The sequence below is a fragment of the Heptranchias perlo genome, chromosome 11 (assembly GCF_035084215.1).
Source record: "Heptranchias perlo isolate sHepPer1 chromosome 11, sHepPer1.hap1, whole genome shotgun sequence".
Taxonomy (NCBI): Eukaryota; Metazoa; Chordata; class Chondrichthyes; order Hexanchiformes; family Hexanchidae; genus Heptranchias; species Heptranchias perlo.
The window spans coordinates 29056599-29078027 of record NC_090335.1 but is presented as its reverse complement, the minus strand read 5'-3'; the positions used below and the strand labels follow the sequence as shown (position 1 = coordinate 29078027).

The window sequence follows — 21429 nt, the reverse complement described above, 5'->3', positions numbered from 1 at the left end:
CATATCTTCATCCTTTGTAAAGACAGATGAAAAGTACTCATTTAGTACCAATGTCATGCCCTCTGCCTCCATGCGTATATCCCCCGTTTGGTCCCTAATTAGCGCACCCCTCCTCTTACTACCCGTTTACTATTTATATGCCTATAGAAGACTTTTGGATTCCCTTTTATGTTAGCTGCCAGGCTATTCTCATACTCTCTCTTTGCCCCTCTTATTTCCTTTTTTACTTCCCCTCTGAAATTTCTACACTCAGCCTGGTTCTCACTTGAATTAACAACCTAACATCTGTCATATGCCCCCTATTTCTGCTTTATCTTGCTCTCTATCTCTTTCATCATTCAGGGAGGTCTGGCTTTGGTTGTCTTACCTTTCCCCCTCGTGGGAATGTATCAAGACTGCACTCGAACCATCTCTTCTTTAAAGGCCACCCATTGTTCAATTACAGTTTTGCCTGCCAATCTTTGAATCCGATTTACTCGGGCCAGGTCCGTTCTCAACCCACTGAAATTGGCCCTCCTCCAATTAAGTATTTTTACTCTAGATTGCTCTCTCCTTTTTCATAGCTAATCTAAATCTTATGATACTATGATCACTGTTCCCTAAATATTCCCCCACTGATACTTGCTCCACTTGGCCCACTTCATTCCTCAGAACCAGATCCAGCAATGCCTCCTTCCTCGTTGGACCAGATCAAGAAAGTTCTCCTGAACACACTTCAGAAATTCTTCCCCTTCTTTGCCGTTTACACTATTACTAGTTCAGCGATGATGACTGGAACTTCCTTCACGGTGAAGGCTATCCCCTACCTCCCCACTTTTGGACCTCCTGGAGTGGTTGTCTGAACCCTCGGAGAATTGTGCTCCCAAACTGTGAGGCAGAGAGATCAGCATCCTGCGTCCAGTCTGATGCTACCTGAAAACATTAAGGTGGCTAGGGAATCTTATGGGGGGCTTATTTCATTTAGCGCTCATCAGTGCCAAAGGTTGGCTCTCCCTAATTGATGCTAACAGGCGAGGCCAGAGAAAAATCTCCCATGTTTTCATTTTCTCTTGCATGTTAGGCACATACTGAAGACTGTCGTAGTGGTTATGGACTAACAGCCCTAGACAAACTTGGCACTTAAGAAGTTCTGTGCTTCGATGAGAGCCACTGAAAATACTTGTGTCTCACATTGGCTATGATGATCCTGATGCACTTCTTCATACTTGAAACCTTTACAGGGGTTAACAATAAACACTTCAATATTTGGACAAGGAGGACAGCTGGACAGCAGCCAGAAGTCTCTGAAGTTGGTGGCCAGTACTTCTGCTGCAGACCTCTAAGGTCCATGACAGTGGTTGGATTTTCACCCTCATTTGCAAATGCAAGACACTGTTCCTGGAGTATAGTGGGCTGATTTAAACAATCTGAACCCCAAAATACTTACACACAGGGAGGGGGGGGATGTTGCAGCAGATTTACAGTTCTAAGGTTACGGAGTTTTGTCTAATCTGCAGACGATAGAATTTGATTAAATTAAGAATGAAGAAGTTAGAGTCTATTTGCAGAAGTTAATGTTTGCTTGCAGAAGCTATTGGACATTGTTTACGAACCATGCGGTGTAGTCATGTCAGACCTTCAAGCAAATACACTAACCACATAACAAGCTTGTTTGATAGGAACACAATGGGCGGAGTATAGTTGGTAGGCAATTCCCGAAAGGAGGATGTATAATATTATTAAAGATCACAATGTGAAAAGATTGAGCGCGACAGCTAGAACAGTCTGCGCAACCACAAGGCGGTTGAGGTAACAAAATATGTCTGATGAATATTCGTGCTCGCGGTGGTGGGTGGGGGGGGGGGGGGTGAGTAGTACCATGCGACACATGATAGGATTAGATTGTGAGCTCATGTAACAAGGGATCGCCCCTTGGAACGTGGAGACAGGAAACCGGGTTGCATAAATGTTGTAACGTGTTCATAATGAGTAGAGTTCTGCCCTTGGGAAACTAAGAGGGGTTTCCTCCTTGGGTACGCTCGAATAAACGATCGATCAAGCCTTACCGATGTGTCGGAGTAGTCGATGATCGAAAATCACCACTGCAGGGGAGGAGGGAGAAATTGGCCTCATAACTATCAGTATTAATTTCTGTCACACAGAATTTGGGCTATAGCTCCGATAGATTTCTGTTTGGTTTTCATGTAACTTGAGTTCGCATGGTGCACTCTACTGGGTATTGTAGTTCCATAGGAGCAGGGTGAAATAAACAATTTCCACCATATACCTTTCTCTCACACACAGAATTTTTCCAATAGCAGTTCTAACTTCCTGGCACCAAGGTCCAGGTGGCAGTCCTAATATTAACTGACCAATTTTTATTTTCAGAAGTGTAACTTTTCATTTATTATGTTAAAAATATTACTTCTAATTGAATACACTCACCTGAGTGAAGATGGTGTTAGGTAATTATTTGAGAAATCTGATTGGTCAGTTTTGTAGTACTTTCTGTTTAGTGCATGGTGGCTTTGAAAAAAAAGAGGATTTGATTGCTTGGTTTTCTGCTGGTTACTTCTTCATTGATATTTTTTGATTTGTCCACATTTAGCCAATTGGATATTTTATGTTTTTTATTCATTCATGGGATGTGGGCAAGGCATTGCCCACCCCTAATTGCCATTAAGAAGGTGGTAAGCTGCCTTCTTGAACCGTTACAGTACGTGTGGTGAAGGTACTCCCACAGTGCTGTTAGGTAGGGAGTTCCAGGACTTTGACCCAGCGATGATGAAGGAACAGTGATATATTTCCAAGTCAGGATGGTGTGTGACTTGGAGGGGAACATGCAGGCAGTTGCGTTCCCATGCACCTGCTGCCCTTGTCTTTCTTGGTGGTAGAGATCGCAGGTTTGAGAGGTGCTGTCGAAGAAGCCGTGGCGAGTGCTGCAGAGTATCTTGTAGATGGTACACACTACATCCACGGTGCGCCGGTGGAGGATTTGGCAACTAAACAGACTGGATATTCGATGTGATTACTTCAATCAATCCTGATATTTTGCTCTATCATACTTTGAAGGCAACACTTCCAGGATTAAAACTGTTGAAAGGCATGACATGACAGACATGCATTAAAAACATAGTATATTTACGACACAGAAGGAGGCCAATTGGCCCATCGTGTCTGTGCTGGTCGAAATAGAGCTACCCAGCCTAATCCTACTTTCAGCACTTGGTCCGTTGCCTTGTAGGTTATGGGACTTCAAGTGCATATCCAAGTACCTTTTAGGCAGTGAGTTCCAGATCCCCACCATCCTCTGGGTGAAAAAAATTTTCCTCAGCTCCCCTCTAATCCTTCTACCAATTACTTTAAATCTGTGCCCCCTGGTTATTGACCTCTCCGCTAAGGGAAATAGGTCCTTCCTGTCCACTCTTTCTAAGCCCCTCATAAGTATATATGTCTCAATTAAATCACACCTCAGCCTCCTCTGTTCCAAAGAAAACAATGCCAGCCTATCCAATCTTTCCTCATAGCTCAAATTCTCCAGTCCCAGCATCATCGTAAATCTCCTGTGTACCCTCCCTAATGCAATCACATCTGTCCTGTAATGTGGTGACCAGAACTGCACGCAGTACTCAAGCTGTGGCCTAACAAGTGTTTTATACAGTTCTGGCATAACCTCCCTGCTCTTATATTCTATGCCTCGGCTAATAAAGGAAAGTATCCCGTATGTCTTCTTAACCATCTTGTCTACCTGTCCTGCTACCTTCAGGAATCTGTGGACATGCACTCCAAGGTCCCTCTCTTCCTCTACACCTCTCAATTCCTCCCATTTATTGTGTATTCCCTTGCCTTGTTCGACCTCCCCAAATGCATTACTTCACACTTCTCCGGATTGAATTCCATTTGCCACTTTTCTGCCCACCTGACCAGTCTATTGATATCTTCCTGTAGTCTACTGCTTTCCTCCTCATTATCAACCACACAGCCAATTTTTGTATCATCTGCAAACTTCTTAATCATGCCCCATACATTTAAGTCTAAATCATTAATATAGATACAATTAATATTAGATACAATTTTAAAAAAATTAAACAAATGCCAATCTTAGGATAAACTTTTTTAGGATGTGAAAAAGTTGAATTCTACCAGGTGTAAAAATATTCTTCCCACTTTATTTAAAAAATATCAAAAGTAGTTTACATCCTGCCAATTAGTTTTAAGAGGAATAAAAAGGCAAAATAAGTAAAACAATCAGAAGACAACAAAGAACATAAAGTAAATCTGTGTTTCATTGCTCTTACAGATGCTATTCTTAGAAATAACAAAAGCTACTGAGGTGAGTAGTTAAATAACACCAAAACACAAGGGAGCTAAAGCAGCAGTAAGTATAATAAATGTAAATTAATAAAACATTTAAGCTATTGCCTGGGTAACTCCAAATACAGGCAGGTATATGTCACTAATGATACGTCAATCGTTTGAATTAACAACTAAGTTGCTTCTAGACTGGATTTCCAGACATTTGTTGCAATTCATATTACATAGAGTACATAGAATGTACAGCACAGAAACAGGCCATCTGGCCCAACTGCTCCATGCTGGTGTTTATGCTCTACACAAGCCTCCTCTCACCCCTCTTCATCTAACCCTATTAGCATAACTTTCTATTCCTTTCTCCCTCATGTGTTTATCCAGCTTACCCTTAAATGCATCTATGCTATTCACCTCAACTATTCCTTGTGGTAGTGAGTTACACATTCTAACCACTCTCTGGGTAAAGAGGTTTCTCCTGAATTCTGTATTGGATTTATCAGTGACTATCTTATATTTATGGCCTCTAGTTTTGATCGCCCCCACAAGTGGAAACATCACGTCTACCATATCAAACCCTTTCATAATCTTAAAGACTTCTATCAGGCCACCATTCAACCTTCTCTTTTTTTACGATGATGTGGAGATGCCGGTGATGGACTGGGGTTGACAAATGTAAAGAATCATGTCACGCTACACGTAACCCCACCAGCGAATAAAGGTTATCTGTTTTTAATACAACGGGTCATTCTCTGTCTTTCTCTTCCTTTCGGATGTTTCTCCCTCTCTCTCTCTGTCTTGTGTTCTGGCCGTTTGTATATTCGGTGGTCCTGTAGGTAACAACTCTCTGTCTGAACACTTTGATTGCCTTGACAACGGGCAGTTGGAAAGATTATCTGTAATCACCAGGTATTGTTCTCTGACTATAAATGCGAAACATTCAAGGAGTCCCACGCTCACCTGACTAAGGAGATAATCTCCGAAAGCTTGTGATTTTCAAATAAAATTGTTGGACTATAACCTGGTGTTGTAAGATTCTTTACTCTTTTTTTACAGAAGAGCCCAGCCAGTTCAATCTTTCCTGATAGGTATAAACTCTCAGTTCTCATATCATCCTTTTAGTTCTGGTATCATCCTTAAGTGGATGATACCAGATATCAAGTGGGAACAATCAATTTGGCTTCATCAAAGTTTTTCTGATTTTTAAAAGCTCACTTCAACACTTTGGGCTGCATTTTCAGGCCACCTGCTCAGTGGAAACGCGGCTTGAAAATGGTGGGTTAAGACCTACCACACTGTCGATGTGGCAGTGTTCCCCAGGGTAAATTGCTGGGTGGCCCCATCAGGCGGTAGACCCATTTAAAATGCTAATCAGGGTCCTATGACATAGAAACATAGAAAATAGGAGCAGGAGTAGGCCATTCGGCCCTTCAAGTTGCTGCGCCATTCAATATGGTCATGGCTGATCCTCTATTTCAATACCATATTCCCGCTCTCTCACCATACCTCTTGATGCCTTTTGTGTCTAGAAATCTATCCAGCTCCTTCTTAAATATATTCAGTGACTTGGCCTCCACAGCCTTCTGTGGTAGAGAATTCCACAGGTTCACCACCCTCTGACTGAAGAAATTTCTCCTCACCTCAGTCCTAAACGTCGTACCCCGTATCCTGAGACTGTGATCCCTCGTTCTGGACCACCCAGCCAGGGGAAACATCCTCCCTGCATCCAGTCTGTCTAGCCCTGACAGAATTTCATATGTTTCAATGAGATCCCCTCTCATTCTTCTAAACTCATGTGAATACAGGCCGTGTCGATCCAATCTCTCCTCATACGACAGTCCTGCCATCCCAGGAATCAGTCTGGTGAACCTTCACTGCACTCCCTCTATGGCAAGTGTATCCTTTCTTAGGTAAGGAGATTGAAACTGCACATAATACTCCAGGTGTGGTCTCACCAAGGCTCCGTATAATATAACTACTATGACGTACATAGGGCCCTACTTGCCATTTTTGACTGAACCGGTTGGAGCTTGTGCCGTGCATGCTCCAACCAGTATCAGCTGATGGCCCAGTCGATGAGGATCTCAAAGTTCCTCTTTATTTCTGTGGGGCTGGGAGTGCTACTGCAGGTCTCACAAAACCAGCCTGGACTGCTGTCGAGCGTGCTTCCCCCACTCCAGACATCAGAGCCCCCGCTTCTTACCCACCTTCTAATGGCCTAGAGACCAGCTATGCCACCTTAGCGCTTGAACGCCGGCTGCAGCCCACCATCCCAATGCTAATGAGGACCTCCCCTCAAAATGGCCAGCCAGCCACCTGAAGCCCTTTCGGGGTGAAAATCCACCTTTTTTTTTCTAAAAATGTACTGAAATGGCAAGTTTTACTTTTTGTCCTAAGCTTCAGACTTTGTTGTCTTTTTATTCCTTTTAATAATTCTCTAACTAGCAAATAAACAGTTATGAATTATTACAGCTGTGCATGGGGATGTGAGCAATTTCTTGCATGTCCATTTTTACGAGCAACTTAATTTATGACGAGGGACAATGATAATTGTTTAAGTTTGATTCAACCCTATTAAGATAACAAGTTAAATGCCCTAGAAAATCATTTTCACTTCCAACCTGAGATGACAACAATATAAAGATCACATAACTACAGTATAAATGAAAAAAGTAATACATGCAAAATTGGTTTAGGAATAGATAATATGTATATTTGACACCATATGAAAGAAACAATAAAATGATAAAGTTACAATTTTGACATAACATTTTACTGTGTACAGCAGAGTTTGCAAAATAAATGAAATCTTTACAAAGGCCATTTTCAAGCACTATATCAAACTATGCCATTTATAGCCAATTGTTGTACACTTACACAGGATAACATACTTAATTTTATTATTCAGTATTACTCATTTGATTTTGTGCTGCATTTTCATTTATTTGTTAGCTATTCCAATTACACCCCAAGCTAAACCTTTACCAGCATTTCCTGCTACAAGGCTCTCATCATTTTCACCTTTACCCAGGTCATCTTCATTCTCAGTAACCTTTGAAAAAGAAAAAGACTTAAATATCTGTACCTTCAAATAGTAACACCAAGGTTTTCAAATACAATTACTGGAGTGAAAATAAATATCTCTCCATTCTTAAGACATTTTTAATTTACAAAATTGTTTCAGTTGGTTAACAGAATTTGATGATAGTTTAATTCTCCCATGTGCATAAATCAAACTGTTCACAAAACTTTTGGCTACTCTGGCTTAAATAGGTAGCTAATCATTGCTTCTATCTCTCTCTTCATAAACCACAATACACAACCCAAAGAAGAGGAAAGTGGGATATCTGTTCCTTTAAGAGATTACACATTTGGGTCCAAAAAATCTATCATTTGTCCTTCCTGTTACACCAGCTGTCTTGCTGCTACCTAGGAGATTTCCTTTGGATGCTTGCCTTCATTGAATGCTATTAATATTGTTCCAGGTGAAATTGGCACAGAATGTGGAGTGACTCCACATTTAAATAGTTTGCTACATTTGAAATGGAGGCTATTAGCGCTGATGGAGAGGCAAGCCACAGCAGCAGTCAATGAGGGAGAGGTGGGTGGTTGGCCAGTGTCAGCAGATGGTTGGGCTCAAAGCAGTACCTGCACTTCAAAGAACCCAGCTACCATACAACTCCAGAGCCATCACTGTCACCCTCTCTGGGTGCCATACACCCATTCTTTCCTCATTTCCTATTCTTCTACTGGTGCAGAGGAGTCAGGGCAGAAGAGAAATACGATGAGGAAGTGAAAGGAGATCCAATACCTTTTATTTGACTATGACCATCCTGCCCAGTGTACCACTCCCAAATCCATGCCCATCTCTCCCAAAACACCCTGTTTGAATCTCTCCAATTAGGTTTCTGCCCCAGCCACAGCACCGAAACAACCCTAACCAAAGTTACAGACGACATTCTCTATGACTGCAACCATGATGCAATATCCCTTTCGTCTGCTCTGCAGCCTTTGACACAGTCAACACCAGCTGCTAGTCATCATTAAAGAAAGAGCTTGCATTTATATAGCACCTTTCTGACCTCAGGACATCCCAAAGTGCAATTTTTTGTAATAGCTGGATGGAGGTTATGTGTATAGTACAGCCTTGGAGAAGTTCCACTGAATTCATTGGAGATTCTGCTGCTGGGGGGTGCAGCAAAGAAGAATGGCCTTCGAAGCCAAAGCCCACCCACTTGTTAAACCAATACCAAAGCTGGCTGGGTGGAGGTCACAGAGAGAGTTAAAGCAATCTCTCAGGTCCGCTGTAGCTGGGAGCAAATGAGGAAGAAGCTTGCTGGTATTAGAAGTGCCAAAGAAAGTATATCCATCTTTGAAAACATGCTTTCTCTTCTTCCACAGAAGGCTTGAGACCTATGTCAATGCTTCGGCCCTGCACCCTCAGAATGATAGCATAAAGAGACTATGTACCCCTTCTTGAAACATTCTTTCATACAACTGGAAGTGGAAGCCCAATTGCAGAGGGGGCACAGCAATATCTGAGACATAGCAGTACAGTACAAAGTTAATATAACAAAATACTACCAGCAGAAACACCATGCTAACTCATTTGCAAAGTACTGGGCCCATAAGGGTGGTGGTCAGGGGGCAGAGATACTGTTTGAGCTGCACAGCTAGTTGCTGTCATTTTAATAAATGTATTCTGCTTACAGGTTAAGGCAGCATACAACTACAGAGAAAGAACCAAGTCCAACAGAGCTTCAGCATACTAAAGCAGCTCATGCAATATGATACGATGACCCTTGCCTTTTGGTTAAGAAGCTTTGAAAAGTAATTGTGAAAGGGTGAAGTTGGAGGTATGGAGCTACCATCCAGCGAGCAATGCTCCATTTATCATTTTCCTTGCCACACTAACATTCTTAGTCATCCCTGTTGTGATTAGCTGCATGACGCATTCTAGCCCCGATTTTAACTCTGCCCGCCCTTTGGAACTGGGGCGGGCGATTAAAATAGTAATCGCAAAATTACCACTGGGTTCTCAACACGCTCCCACCTGCTGCTATCTTAACTACTCAGATTTTTGATTCAGGACAGGCACAGGAGGGGACCTCATGAATAGATTAAAATCGGGGTACTATGATGTAATTACAACCCTGACACCATTTTAACTAAAAATCGCGAAAGTCCAGCGTGGTGTCTGACCTGCCAGTAAAACCTGGCTGGATTAGTGTCTCAGCACCACTGAAACTTAAAGGGGCACTCAGCTGCAGGTCAATGAACCTTTTGCTGTCCAGTTTTCTAGGAGAGTTTCCAGCTTCAAGATCCCTTCCTTTGCATTTTTTTTGTCATCATCCAATTTCATTTGGATGGAGGAACACCTGGTGAATGAGGCGCAGCAGCAGATAAGCCTATCAGAAGACAGCATGTCAGTGGGGCTGCTCATAGGAGGCCATATCCATGAAGGGTATGGTAGCATAGTGGTTATGTTACTGGACTAGTAATGCAGAGTCATTAGTTCAAATCCCACCATGGCAACTAGGGAATTTAAATTCAATCAATTAAATAAAAATCTAGAATAAAAAAAAAACTAGTATCAGTAATGGTGGTCATGAAACTACTGGATTGTTGCCCTTTAGGGAAGGAAGCCTGTGTTTCCAGACCCACAGCGATGTGGTTGATTCTTAATCGCCCTCTGAAATGGCCTAGCAAGCCACTCAGTTGTACAATCTCACTACCACCCAGCACCGGACATGACAAAGGCAAACCAAGCCCAATCGATCCTACAAAATCCTCCTCACCAACATCTGCGGACTTGTGCCAAAATTGAGAGAGCGCCAAGAGTGGCTCAGTAGCACCACTACTGGCCGAGTCCTGAAGGACACAGCTGCCAGACTGGGCCTGCGGCAGGTGGTGAGCGAACCAACACGAGGGGAAAAACCTACTTGACCTTGTTCTCACCAATCTACAGATGTATCTGTCCTTGGTAGGAGTGACCACCGCACAGTCCTTGTGGAGACGAAGTCCTGTCTTCACACTGAGGACACCATCCAACGTGTTGAGTGGCACTACCACCGTGTTAAATGGGACAGATTCAGAACAGATCTAGCAGCTCAAAACTGGGCATCCATGAAGCACTGTGGGCCATCAGAGCAGCAACAGAATTGTATTCCAGCACAATCTGTAACCTCATGGCCTGGCATATTCCTCACCAACAAGCCAGGGGATCAACCATGGTTCAATGAGGAGTGGAGAAGAGGATGCCAGGAGCAGTACCTAAAAATGAGGTGTGAAGCTACAACGCAGGACTACATGCATACTAAACAGCGGAAGCTATAGGCAGAGCTAAGCGATTCCACAACCAACGGATCAGATCAAAGCTCTGCAGTCCTGCCACATCCAGTCGTGAATGATGGTGGACAATTAAACAACGGGAGGAGGAGGCTCTGCAAACATCCCCATCCTCAATGACGGCGGAGTCCAGCACGTGAGTGCAAAAGACAAGGCTGAAGCGTTTGCAACCATCTTCAGCCATAAGTGCCGAGTGGATGATCCATCTCGGTCTCCTCCCAATATCCCTACCATCACAGAAGCCAGTCTTCAGCCAATTCGATTCACTCCACGTGATATCAAGAAACGGCTGAGTGCACTGTATACAACAAAGGCTATGGGCCCCGACAACATCCCGGCTGTAGTGCTGAAGACTTGTGCTCCAGAACTAGCCGCCCCTCTAGCCAAACTGTTCCAGTACAGCTACAACACTGGCATCTACCCGACAATTGCCCAGGTATGTCCTGTCCACAAAAAGCAGGGCAAATCCAAGTCGGCCAATTACCACCCCATCAGTGTACTCTCAATTATCAGCAAAGTGATGGAGGGTGTCATCGACACTGCTATCAAGCGGCACTTACTCACCAATAACCTCCTCACCGATGCTCAGTTTGGGTTCTGCCAGAGCCACTCATCTCCAGACCTCATTACAGCCATGGTCCAAACATGGACAAAAGAGCTGAATTTCAGATGTAAGGTGAGAGTGATTGCCCTTGACTTCAAGGAAGAACATGACCCAGTGTGGCACCAAGGAGCCCTAGTAAAATTTAAGTCAATGGGAATCAGGGAGAAAAGTCTTCAGTGACTGGAGTCATACCTAGCACAAAGGAAGACGGTAGTGGTTGTTGGAGACCAATCATCTGAGCCCCAGGACATTGCTGCAGGAGTTCCTCAGGACAGTGTCCTAGGCCCAACCATCTTCAGCTGCTTTATCAATGACCTTCCCTCCATCATAAGGTCAGAAATGGGGATGTTCGCTGATGATTTCACAGTGTTCAGTTCCATTTGCAACCCCTCAGATAATGAAGCAGTCCGTACCGGCATGCAGCAAGACCTCGACAACATCCAGGCTTCGGCTGATAAGTGGCAAGTAACATTCGCGCCAGACAAGTGCCAGGCAATGACCATTTCCAACAAGAGAGAGTCTAACCACCTCCCCTTGACATTCAACGGCATTAGCATCGCCGAATCCCCCACCATCATCATCCTGGGGGTCACCATTGACCAGAAACTTAACTGGACCAGCCATATAAATACTGTGGCTACAAGAGCAGGTCAGAGGCTGGGTATTCTGCGGTGAGTGACTCACCTCCTGACTCCCCAAAGCCTTTCCACCATCTACACAGCACAAGTCAAGAATGTGATGGAATACTCTCCACTTGCCTGGTTGAGTGCAGCTCCAACAACATTCAAGAAGCTTGACACCATCCAGTACAAAGCAGCCCGCTTGATTGGCACCCCATCCACCACCCTGAACATTCACTCCCTTCACCACCGGCGCACCGTGGCTGCGGTGTGTACCATCCACAGGATGTACTGCAGCAACTCGCCAAGGCTTCTTCAACAGCACCTCACAAACCCGCAACCTCTACCATCTAGAAGGACGAGGGCAGCAGGCACATGGGAACACCACCACCTGCACGTTCCCCTCCAAGTCACACACCATCCCGACTTGGAAATATAGCACCGTTCCTTCTTCGTCGCTGGGTCAAAATCCTGGAGCTCCCTACCTAACAGCACTGTGGGAGAACCTTCACCACACGGACTGCAGCGGTTCATGAAGGCGGCTCACCAACACCTTCTCAAGGGCAATTAGGGATGGGCAATAAATGTTGGCCTTGCCAGCGATGCCCACCTCCCATGAACGAATAAAAAAAGTGTGTACAGGCTAAGTCACTCCCTTGAATCTATCTGAAAAGCAGTGCCTCAGGAGGCCGCACCACTCCAGGCAAAATGTTGCAGACCTCTGCAGCCTCCTGCAACAGGACCCGCTGCCTGCTGGATGGGAGGGGGGTGGGGGGAGTAGTTCCACAGCCCTTAATTCCTTCGCCACTGGCTGCTTTCGGTCTGCCAGTCTGCAGTACACAGTTACATTAATTAAGCAGGTCACCCTGTTTGCCCGGGCTCAGCAGTGCATCACTTTCCCCATTGATCTCAACAGTTAACAGGAGAGGGCTTGGGGATTTGCAGCCGTAGCTGCTTTCCCACGCGTCTGGGTGTCATTGATTATACACATGTTGCCAACAGGGCATCAGAAAACCAGCTTGTAGCATTCGTCAATCGAAAATACTTCCACTCTATTAATGTCCAGCTAGTGTCTGATCACAGAAACACCATCGTGCACATTTCTGCAAGATGCCCAGGCAACTGTCACAATGCAATTATCCTGCGGCAATATACTAACCCAACAATATTCGACCCTCCCAGGAACGTGGCAAGGCAACGGATACCCCCTTAGATGTGGTTCATGAATCCCCTCCACAACGCCTGAGTAACACACGTATAATCATGGACAAGGGACCACCAGGATCATTACTGAGCACACCATCGGGATGTTGAAGCAGAGTTTCAGGTATCACGAGAGATGTAGGGGCTCCCTACAATATGCCCCGCGAAGAATTTCTCACATCGGAGCGGTGTGCTGCGTGCTGCACAACCTCGCCATACAGAGAGGCCTGCAATTAGGGGAGGCACACCAGCAGTCCACATCAGATGAGGACCAAGGAAAGGCGAGAAAGCAGCAAAAGGAGGGCCCACTCGATGCCTTGCAGACAGAGATGTGAGGGATCAACCAACTGTACAGCAATTCCACTGACCTGTCCATTCACCTGCCCTGATAACTTCTGTTTAACAGTTCCTCTGTTTAACAGTCCTTGTTAAATCCTTCTCCACTCCTTTCATTCTTCATTAAAAAACATTCAAACCATTCAGACAGCTTCTGTGTCAATGACATGCTGACAATGCACTCAGATGCTGCTATTAAATCACACTGCAGACCAAAGTGCCAAATGTGATAAGTGATTCATTTATTGGTAAACATGTAACTGCCTTCCGTTCGTTTCTCATCCAGGTGATCAACCTATAATGCTTTCCTTAAAAGAAAGTTTACTAGCTCCACTACTCCTACAAGGTACTTCCCTAGTGGCCTCAGCAAAGCTGGTGAAAGACTGCTGTTCCTCATGTTGGGACCCTTGAGATGTTCGTGGCCACTGACTTCTGGGTGCTCGCTCCTGTGAGGGTCCAGCTGCAGACAGCTGCACCTCAGCTGCCACTGGGGCAGTTTGGCCCAACTGACTTGCTGGCACCATGGCAGGTATTGGCGAAGGAGCAGACGTGCTGAGAGAGGGCAACAAGTACCACTCCCATTGCACCACTGTCAATCCCGTGGGGCTGGGGCTCATTACTGCCATTGCTCTGAGAGATAGCAGACTGCAGAAAATGTGATGTGACTCCTTGAAAGTCCCTATCCATGTGCTCCACTAATCTGTCCAAAGTGGGCTTTTGTCTCTGAAAGGTGGATGACTGGCTCTCCAAGGGGGAGCACAGATTTGAGTCTGCATGGCAGCCATATGAGTTTCCACCAAAGCTACAAAGGCTGGTGTCACTGACTCTCTCTGCAAAGGCGCAGCTAGTGTCCCTGGAGGTGACCACACTCTCCACGGTGTACTGCAGAGTGCTGATGCCTTGCAAGATTACACCACACAGCCTGGAAGTAGATCCTCCATAGATTGCCATGAGTACCTGCTGCTGCCCAATGGTGCTGAGTGTTTCACCACATGCAGACCTCTCTACCTCACTATCATGTGCAGTGCCAATGCCTGAGCTGGTGCCTGAGAGAGACGGGGTGCCTAATGGTATCCTCAGAAGAAATGTCCTCCTCTAAGATATCTTCTTCAGGAGCCTCTTGCTGCCACAAAGGACCTAGAAGAACGATAAAAGTAACAAGAGTTAGGATGGCAGATAGAAACTGGATATCAGTGGGTGACAGTCTTAAGAATGCAGCTTGAAGTTGTGAATCTTGCTGCATATTTGCTGAGGTGAATGAAGGGTTACAAGCAATATACAGTCACCCTGCTGAGGTAAGCTGCTAGCCTCTTCTGCCCCAATACTCATGACCCTGTCTGAACCAATGATCTCCAGGCTTCTTGTCTGCTTGGATGAGGGCGATGATGTTGGCGATTCCTCCCCCCTGCTCTTCCTTGCATTATGCGCTGTTTTGTTCTGCAGAAAGATAGTGAGAGTTAGTGAGTGGCTGTTGAAAAGGTAAGTGAAGATGTGTTGGGTTTCTGCATTTAGAATTGAAGGTTTAAACTAATTTGGCAGGGGGATGGGCACCAGGATAAAACATTAGAGAGCAGAAACAAGGTGCACAGAGGACTGGGAGGGACAAATAGCACTAGAGTAAAGAAGAGTTCAGACGTAGGAGGGATGAAAAAGGGAGCAAATGCGAGACAGACTAAGATGAGTTTGGAGTGCATGTGCATAAATGCACATAGCGTGGTAAATAAGATTGGTAAGCTGCAGGCTCAAGTCACCAAATGGGATTATGACATAGTGATAATAACAGAGATCTGGCTCAAAGAAAGGAAGGATTGGGTAGCTAATATTCCTGGCTACAAGATATTCAGGAAAGATAGCGAAGGAAAGAAAGGTGGTGGGGAGGGGGGTGGCATTATTGATCAAAGAAACTATTATAGCACTGGAAAGGGATGATGTAGTTGAGGGGTCAAAGACAGAATCTATTTGGTTAGAGCTAATGAACAATAGAGGAGCTATAATACGACTGGTTGTATATTATAGGCCATCAAATAGTGGGAAGGAGATAGAGGAACAAATTTGCAGGCAAATTACAGAAAGATGCAAGAACTATAGCGTAGTGATAATGGGGAACTTCAATTATCCCAATGTAGACAGGGACAGTAACAGTGTAAAGGACAAAGAGGGGGAGGAATTCCTGAAATGTGTACAAGAGAACTTTCTGGAACAGTGTGTTTACAGCCCAACCAGGAAGGAAACAGTGCTGGATCTACTTCTGGGGAATGAAGTGGTGCAGGTGGAGCATGTTTTAGTGGGGGAGCATTTGGGGAACAGTGATCATAATATCATTAGGTTTAGAATAGTTATGGAAAAGGACAAAGAACAATCAAATGTGAAAATACTTAACTGCAGGAGGGCTAATTTCAGTAAGTTAAAAAGGGATCTTGCCCAGGTGGATTGGAATCAAAAATAGACAGGCAAAATAGTAATTGAACGATGGGAGACCTTCAAGGAGGAGATGGTTCGGGTATAGAGTAGACACATTCCTACAAGGGTGAAAGGAAGGGCATCTAAAGCTAGAGCTCCTGGATGACTAAAGATATAGACATTAAAATGAAACACAAAGAGGAGGCTTATGACAAATCTATGATTCATAATACAGTAAAGAACCAGGCTGAATACAGAAAGTACAGAGGAGATCTAAAAAAGGGAATAAGGGGGGGCAAAGAGAGAGTATGAGAATAGATTAGCAGCTAACATAAAAGGGAACTCAAAAGTATTTTATGAACATATAAATAGTAAAAGAGTAGTCAAAGGAAGGGTGGGACCAATTAGGAACAAACAAAGAGACCTTGTGGAGGCAGAGGGCATGGCTAAAGTACTAAATGTATATTTTGCAACAATCTTCACTACAGAAGAGGGTGTTGCCATTGTAACAGTAAAGAAGGAGGTAGTAGCGATATTGGATAGGATAAAAATAGATATAGAGGAGGTACTTAAAAGATTGGCAGTACACAAAGTAGAAAAGTCACCCGGTCCAGGTGGGATGCATCCTAGGTTACTGATGGAAGTATGGGTGGAAATTGTGCAGGCTCTGGTCACAATTTTCCAATCCTCTTTAGATATGGGGACGGTGCCAGAGGACTGGAGAATTGCAAATATCACACCCCTGTTCAAAAAAGGGGAGAGGATTAAAACCGGCAATTACAGGCCAATCAGTCGGTCGTGAGGAAACTTTTAGAGACAATAATCCTTGACAAAATTAATTGGCACTTGGAAAAGAATGGGCTAATAAATGAAAGTTAAAGGAAAATCGTATTTGACTAACTTGATTGAGTTCTTTGATGAAGTAACAGAGGGTTGATGAGGGTAGTGCAGTTGATGTTGTGTATATGGACTTTCAAAAGGCATTTGATAAAGTACCACATAATAGACTTGTTAGCAAAATGAAAGCCCATGGGATTAAAGGGACATTGATACAAAATTGGCTAAGGGACAAAAAGCAGAGAGCAGTGCTGAATGGTTGTTTTTCAGCCTGGGTGGGTGGGGGAGGGGTGGTAGATTATACAGTGGTGTTCCCCAGGAGTTTTAAGGTGATTGGCAAAAGAACCAAAGACGACATGGGGAAAAACTTTTTTACCCAGCGAGTGGTTAGGATCTGGAATGCGCTGCCCGAGAGGGTGGTGGAGGCAGATTCAATCATGGCCTTCAAAAGGGAACTGGATAAGTACTTGAAGGGAAAAAATTTGCAGGGCTACGGGGGCAGGCGGGGGAGTGAGACTAGCTGGATTGCTCTTGCAGAGAGCCGGCACGGACTCGATGGGCCGAATGGCCTCTTTCCGTGCTGTAACCTATCTATGATTCCTTTCTATGAGTCAGTATTAGGGCCACTGCTCTTTTTGATATATATTAGTGACCTGAACTTGGGTATGGAGGGTATAATTTCAAAGTTTTCAGATGACACAAAACTCAGAAATGTAGTTAACAATGTGGAGGATAGTAAGAGACTTCAGAAGGACATAGACAAGACTGGTGAAATGGGCAGACACACGGCAGGTGAAATTTAACACAGAAAAGTGTGAAGTGATACATTTTGGTAGGAAGAATGAGGAGAAGCAATATAAACTAAATGGCATAATTTTAAAGGGGATGCAGGAACAGAGAGATCTGGGGGTGCACATACACAAATCTTTGAAGGTAGCAGGACATGTTGAGAAGGCTGTTAAAAAAGCATATGGGATCCTGGGCTTTATTAATAGTGGCACAGAGCACAAAAACAAGGAAGCTAAGTTAAATCTTTATAAAACACTGGTTAGGCCGAAGCTGGAGTATTGTGTTCAGTTCTGGGCACCACACTGTAGGAAGGATGTCAAGGCCTTAGAGAAGTTGCAGAAGAGATTTACTAGAATAGTACCAGGGATGAGGGACTTCAGTTATGTGGAGAGATTGGAGAAGCTGGGGTTATTCTCCTTAGAACAGAGAAGGTAAAGGGGAGATTTGATAGAGGTGTTCAAAATAATGAATGGTTTTGATAGAGTAAATAAGGAGAAACTGTTTCCAGTGGCAGAAGCGTTGGTAACCAGAGGACACAGATTTACGGTGATCAGCAAAAAAGCCAGAGGCGACATGAGGAAACATTTATTTATGCAGTGAGTTGTGATGATCTGGAATTCACTGCCTGAAAGGGAGGTGGAAGCAGATTCAATAGTAACTTTCAAAAGGAAATTAGATAAATACTTGCAGAGAAAAAATTTACAGGGCTATGGAGAAAAAGCAGGGGAATGGGACTAATTGGATAGCTCTTTTGAAGAGCTGGCACAGGTACGATGAGCCGAATGGTTTCCTCCTGTGGTATACCTACTATGATAGTGCATTTGGTGAGAGATGGAGAAGAAACAAGATGGAATGAGGATAGGGAGATGATAACATTAAAGCCAAGTGTGTGTAAAGAGTGAGTGCTGGGAGGAGTTGGTGGTGGTGCAAATGGTAGGATATGAGAAGACAATATTGTTAGCGTCAAGAGAGGAAAGAAAGAGGTGAGTGCGCTTGGATTGAGAAAGAGAGGTGTTGCAGTGTGCCACTGTGATTGTATGCTGAAGGATGTGATGGAGGGGAGGGAACAGTTGAGAGTGGTGGGGAGAGGATGAAAGGACTGTTGTCAGGCAACCCTTTGACTCAACTCCACTGTAAAATTTTGTTCCAGTTGGTCAAGGAAAAATCAAAGTAGGGAATGCCAGGGCTGACAGGCACATCACAGCAAACTGTGTCAAGTACTCCCCTGCTGTCATCAACAGCGCAGCTACGACCACTTCAGAGAATTTAGAGAGTAATTTTGAGGGAACAAGCGTTGAACTGAAAGATCTCATAAATGCTGTGACTGGCAGCACTGAGACTTTGGGCACTCAATTACACAAATCTGTTACTACTGGATTTGACAGATTGAGAGCTCATTTGGAAAGAGCAATGACAGCAGAATTTAAATACATCGAGACAACCTACAAACTGGTTTCATACAGATTGCTGGTCATCCAGGTGGAGTGCCCAGCACCGGGTTCCTCAAGAGGGCGACATATCCTCCCACTACAGCTAAGCCCTTCAAAGGATTGAGGAAGTGCCAGAGAGCAGGCAGGCACTTACAGCAATTGCATTGTCAGATATGACTCCATCTGTTGTAGGGACATCTTAGGGCCAGCAACCGTGGTCCAACGCCATGACCAACTCAACAGAACCGCATCACCCAAAATCAATCAGCCACCACTCTGATTCCATCCACTCAGGAAGTACTTAGGCAAAACCTGCAGTTATGAAGTAGGACAAGAGTTACCAAATTGAATGGTGGAATAGGCTCCAAGTCTCCAAGTGCTGGGCTGTCTGGAATGGGGCCCTAACCCAATCCTTGTGACTCAGAGGCGGTAATACTACCACTGAGCCAGTTCTCACTTGCTGGATGTTAACCCAGTATTTAGAGACAATATTCTAATCGCCATTCGCTGGGGCTGTCTGGAATGGGGCCCTTCACTTTCTGACTCAGAGGTAAGAATGCTACCACTAAGCCAAAGGATCACTCCGGTTGCTGGGTCGGGCCGTGGAAAAGTTTTAAGTGCCAAAATGGAACTGAAAGATGGCACTTCAGCTTGTGTAGAAAAAATGTGCAGCACATTCTTCGGAGCTACAATGTGTGGGTTTTGACTGGAAAAACAAAGGGGGTCATTGACAAGATGTGTCTATTACTGAAAGTGGTTCTCAGTCTTCCCCACTCAATTTTCTTCTATGTACTGCACCTTGGTGATCCAATATGCCTGGACACAGGAACAGGATAATCTGCTTAAATGAGCCGTAAATGAATTAGAAGTAAGCAAACTTCCTGACTTGGAGCTCAATTACAGAATTAGAGGACATAGGTTAAAATGAACAAGCTTCAATTGAAACTACAGACTAATAAAATTCTCAGGAGTAAATAGGCTCCCAGCAAAAGTAGTTGATCGTGTGTTATTTAGCTTTCAAACAGGAGCTAGATAAATATCTGCTTCAGAACAGAATTCAACATTAAAGGGATAGGTTTCTGTGCTGATGGAACCAAGGGGGTGGGCGTATTGCCTGTGGATAGCAACATATCAAGTTGAACATTGGAAATGAATAACTGTGGAAATGGATAACTCTCCTGGAACTGCCCAATGAGGATCAGCAAGTATTTACGTAGAGTTTTCTGTTAGGATATTGGTACAGGGCACTTAGAAAATCTCATTGCAATTAGGCAGAGTCAACACGGCTTTGTGAAAGGGAAATCGTGTTTGACTAATTTATTAGAGTTCTTTGAGGAAGTAACGAGCAACGTGGATAAAGGGGATCCTGTGGATGTGGTGTACTTGGATTTCCAGAAGGCTTTTGACAAGGTGCCACATCAAAGGCTACGACACAAAATAAGAGCTCATGTTGTAGGGGGTAACATATTAACATGGATAAAGGATTGGTTAGCTAACAGGAAACAGAGAGTAGGCATAAATGGGTCATTTTCAGGTTGGCAAGATGTAACGAGCGGAGTGCCATAGGAATCAGTGCTTGGGCCTCAACTATTTACAATCTATATCAATGACTTGGATGAAGGGACCGAATGTATGGTTGCTAAATTTGCTGATGACACAAAGGTAGGTAGGAAAGTAAGTTGTGAAGAGGACATAAGGAGTCTGCAAAGGGATATAGATAAGTTAAGTGAGTGGGCAAAAATTTGGCAGATGGAGTATATTGTGGGAAAATGTGAACTTGTCCACTTTGGCAGGAGGAATAGAAAAGCAGTATATTATTTAAATGGAGAGAGATTGCAGAACTCTGAGGTACAGAGGGATCTGGGTGTCCTAGTACAAGAATCACAAAGTTAGTATGCAGGTACAGCAAGTGATTAGGAAGGCAAATTGAATGTTGTCATTTATTGCAAGGGGAATGGAATATAAAAGTAGAGATGTTTTGCTACAGTTGTACAGGGCATTGGTGAGACCATATCTAGAATATTGTGTGCAGTTTTGGTCTCCTTATTTAAGAAAGGACATAATTGCTTTGGAGGCGGTTCAAAGAAGGTTCACTCGACTGATTTCTGGGATGAGGGGGTTATCTTATGAGGAAAGGTTGGACGAGAAGGGGTAGATGCTGAGGGGATGTTTCCCCTTGTGGGAGACTCTAGAATTAGGGGCCACAGTTTAAAAATAAGGGGTCTCCCATTTAAGATGGAGATGAGGAGAATTTTTTTCTCTCAGAGGGTCGTGAGTCTGTGGAATGCCCTTCCCCAGAGAGTGGTGGAGGCAGGATCACTGAATATTTTTAAGGCTGAGTTAGATAGATTCCTGATTAACAAGGGAATCAAAGATTATTGTAGGTAGTCAGGAAAGTAGGGTTGCGGTCACAATCAGATCAGCCATGATCTTATCAAATGGCAGAGCAGGCTCGAGGGGCCGAATGGCCTACTCCTGCTCTTAACTCGTATGTTCGTATGGATAGGTGATGTAGAGCTCATGTGGGATAGATTGTACATTATTTGTGGAGCAGGCAGCTCGATGAGCCCAGTGT

The 21429-nt window shown here is 44.2% G+C and overlaps 1 protein-coding gene across 1 annotated transcript in view; it reads right to left on the bottom strand.

The window, feature by feature from the left end:
• Positions 1-7228: 7228 nt before the first annotated feature.
• The window catches only part of LOC137326920 (superoxide dismutase [Cu-Zn]-like), a 33997-nt gene continuing 19796 nt past the window's right edge, over positions 7229-21429 (bottom strand). Inside the window, exon 5 of the mRNA XM_067992303.1 lies at positions 7229-7339. Coding sequence (XP_067848404.1) covers positions 7229-7339 — 111 coding nt within the window. The remainder of the gene's footprint in view (positions 7340-21429) is intronic.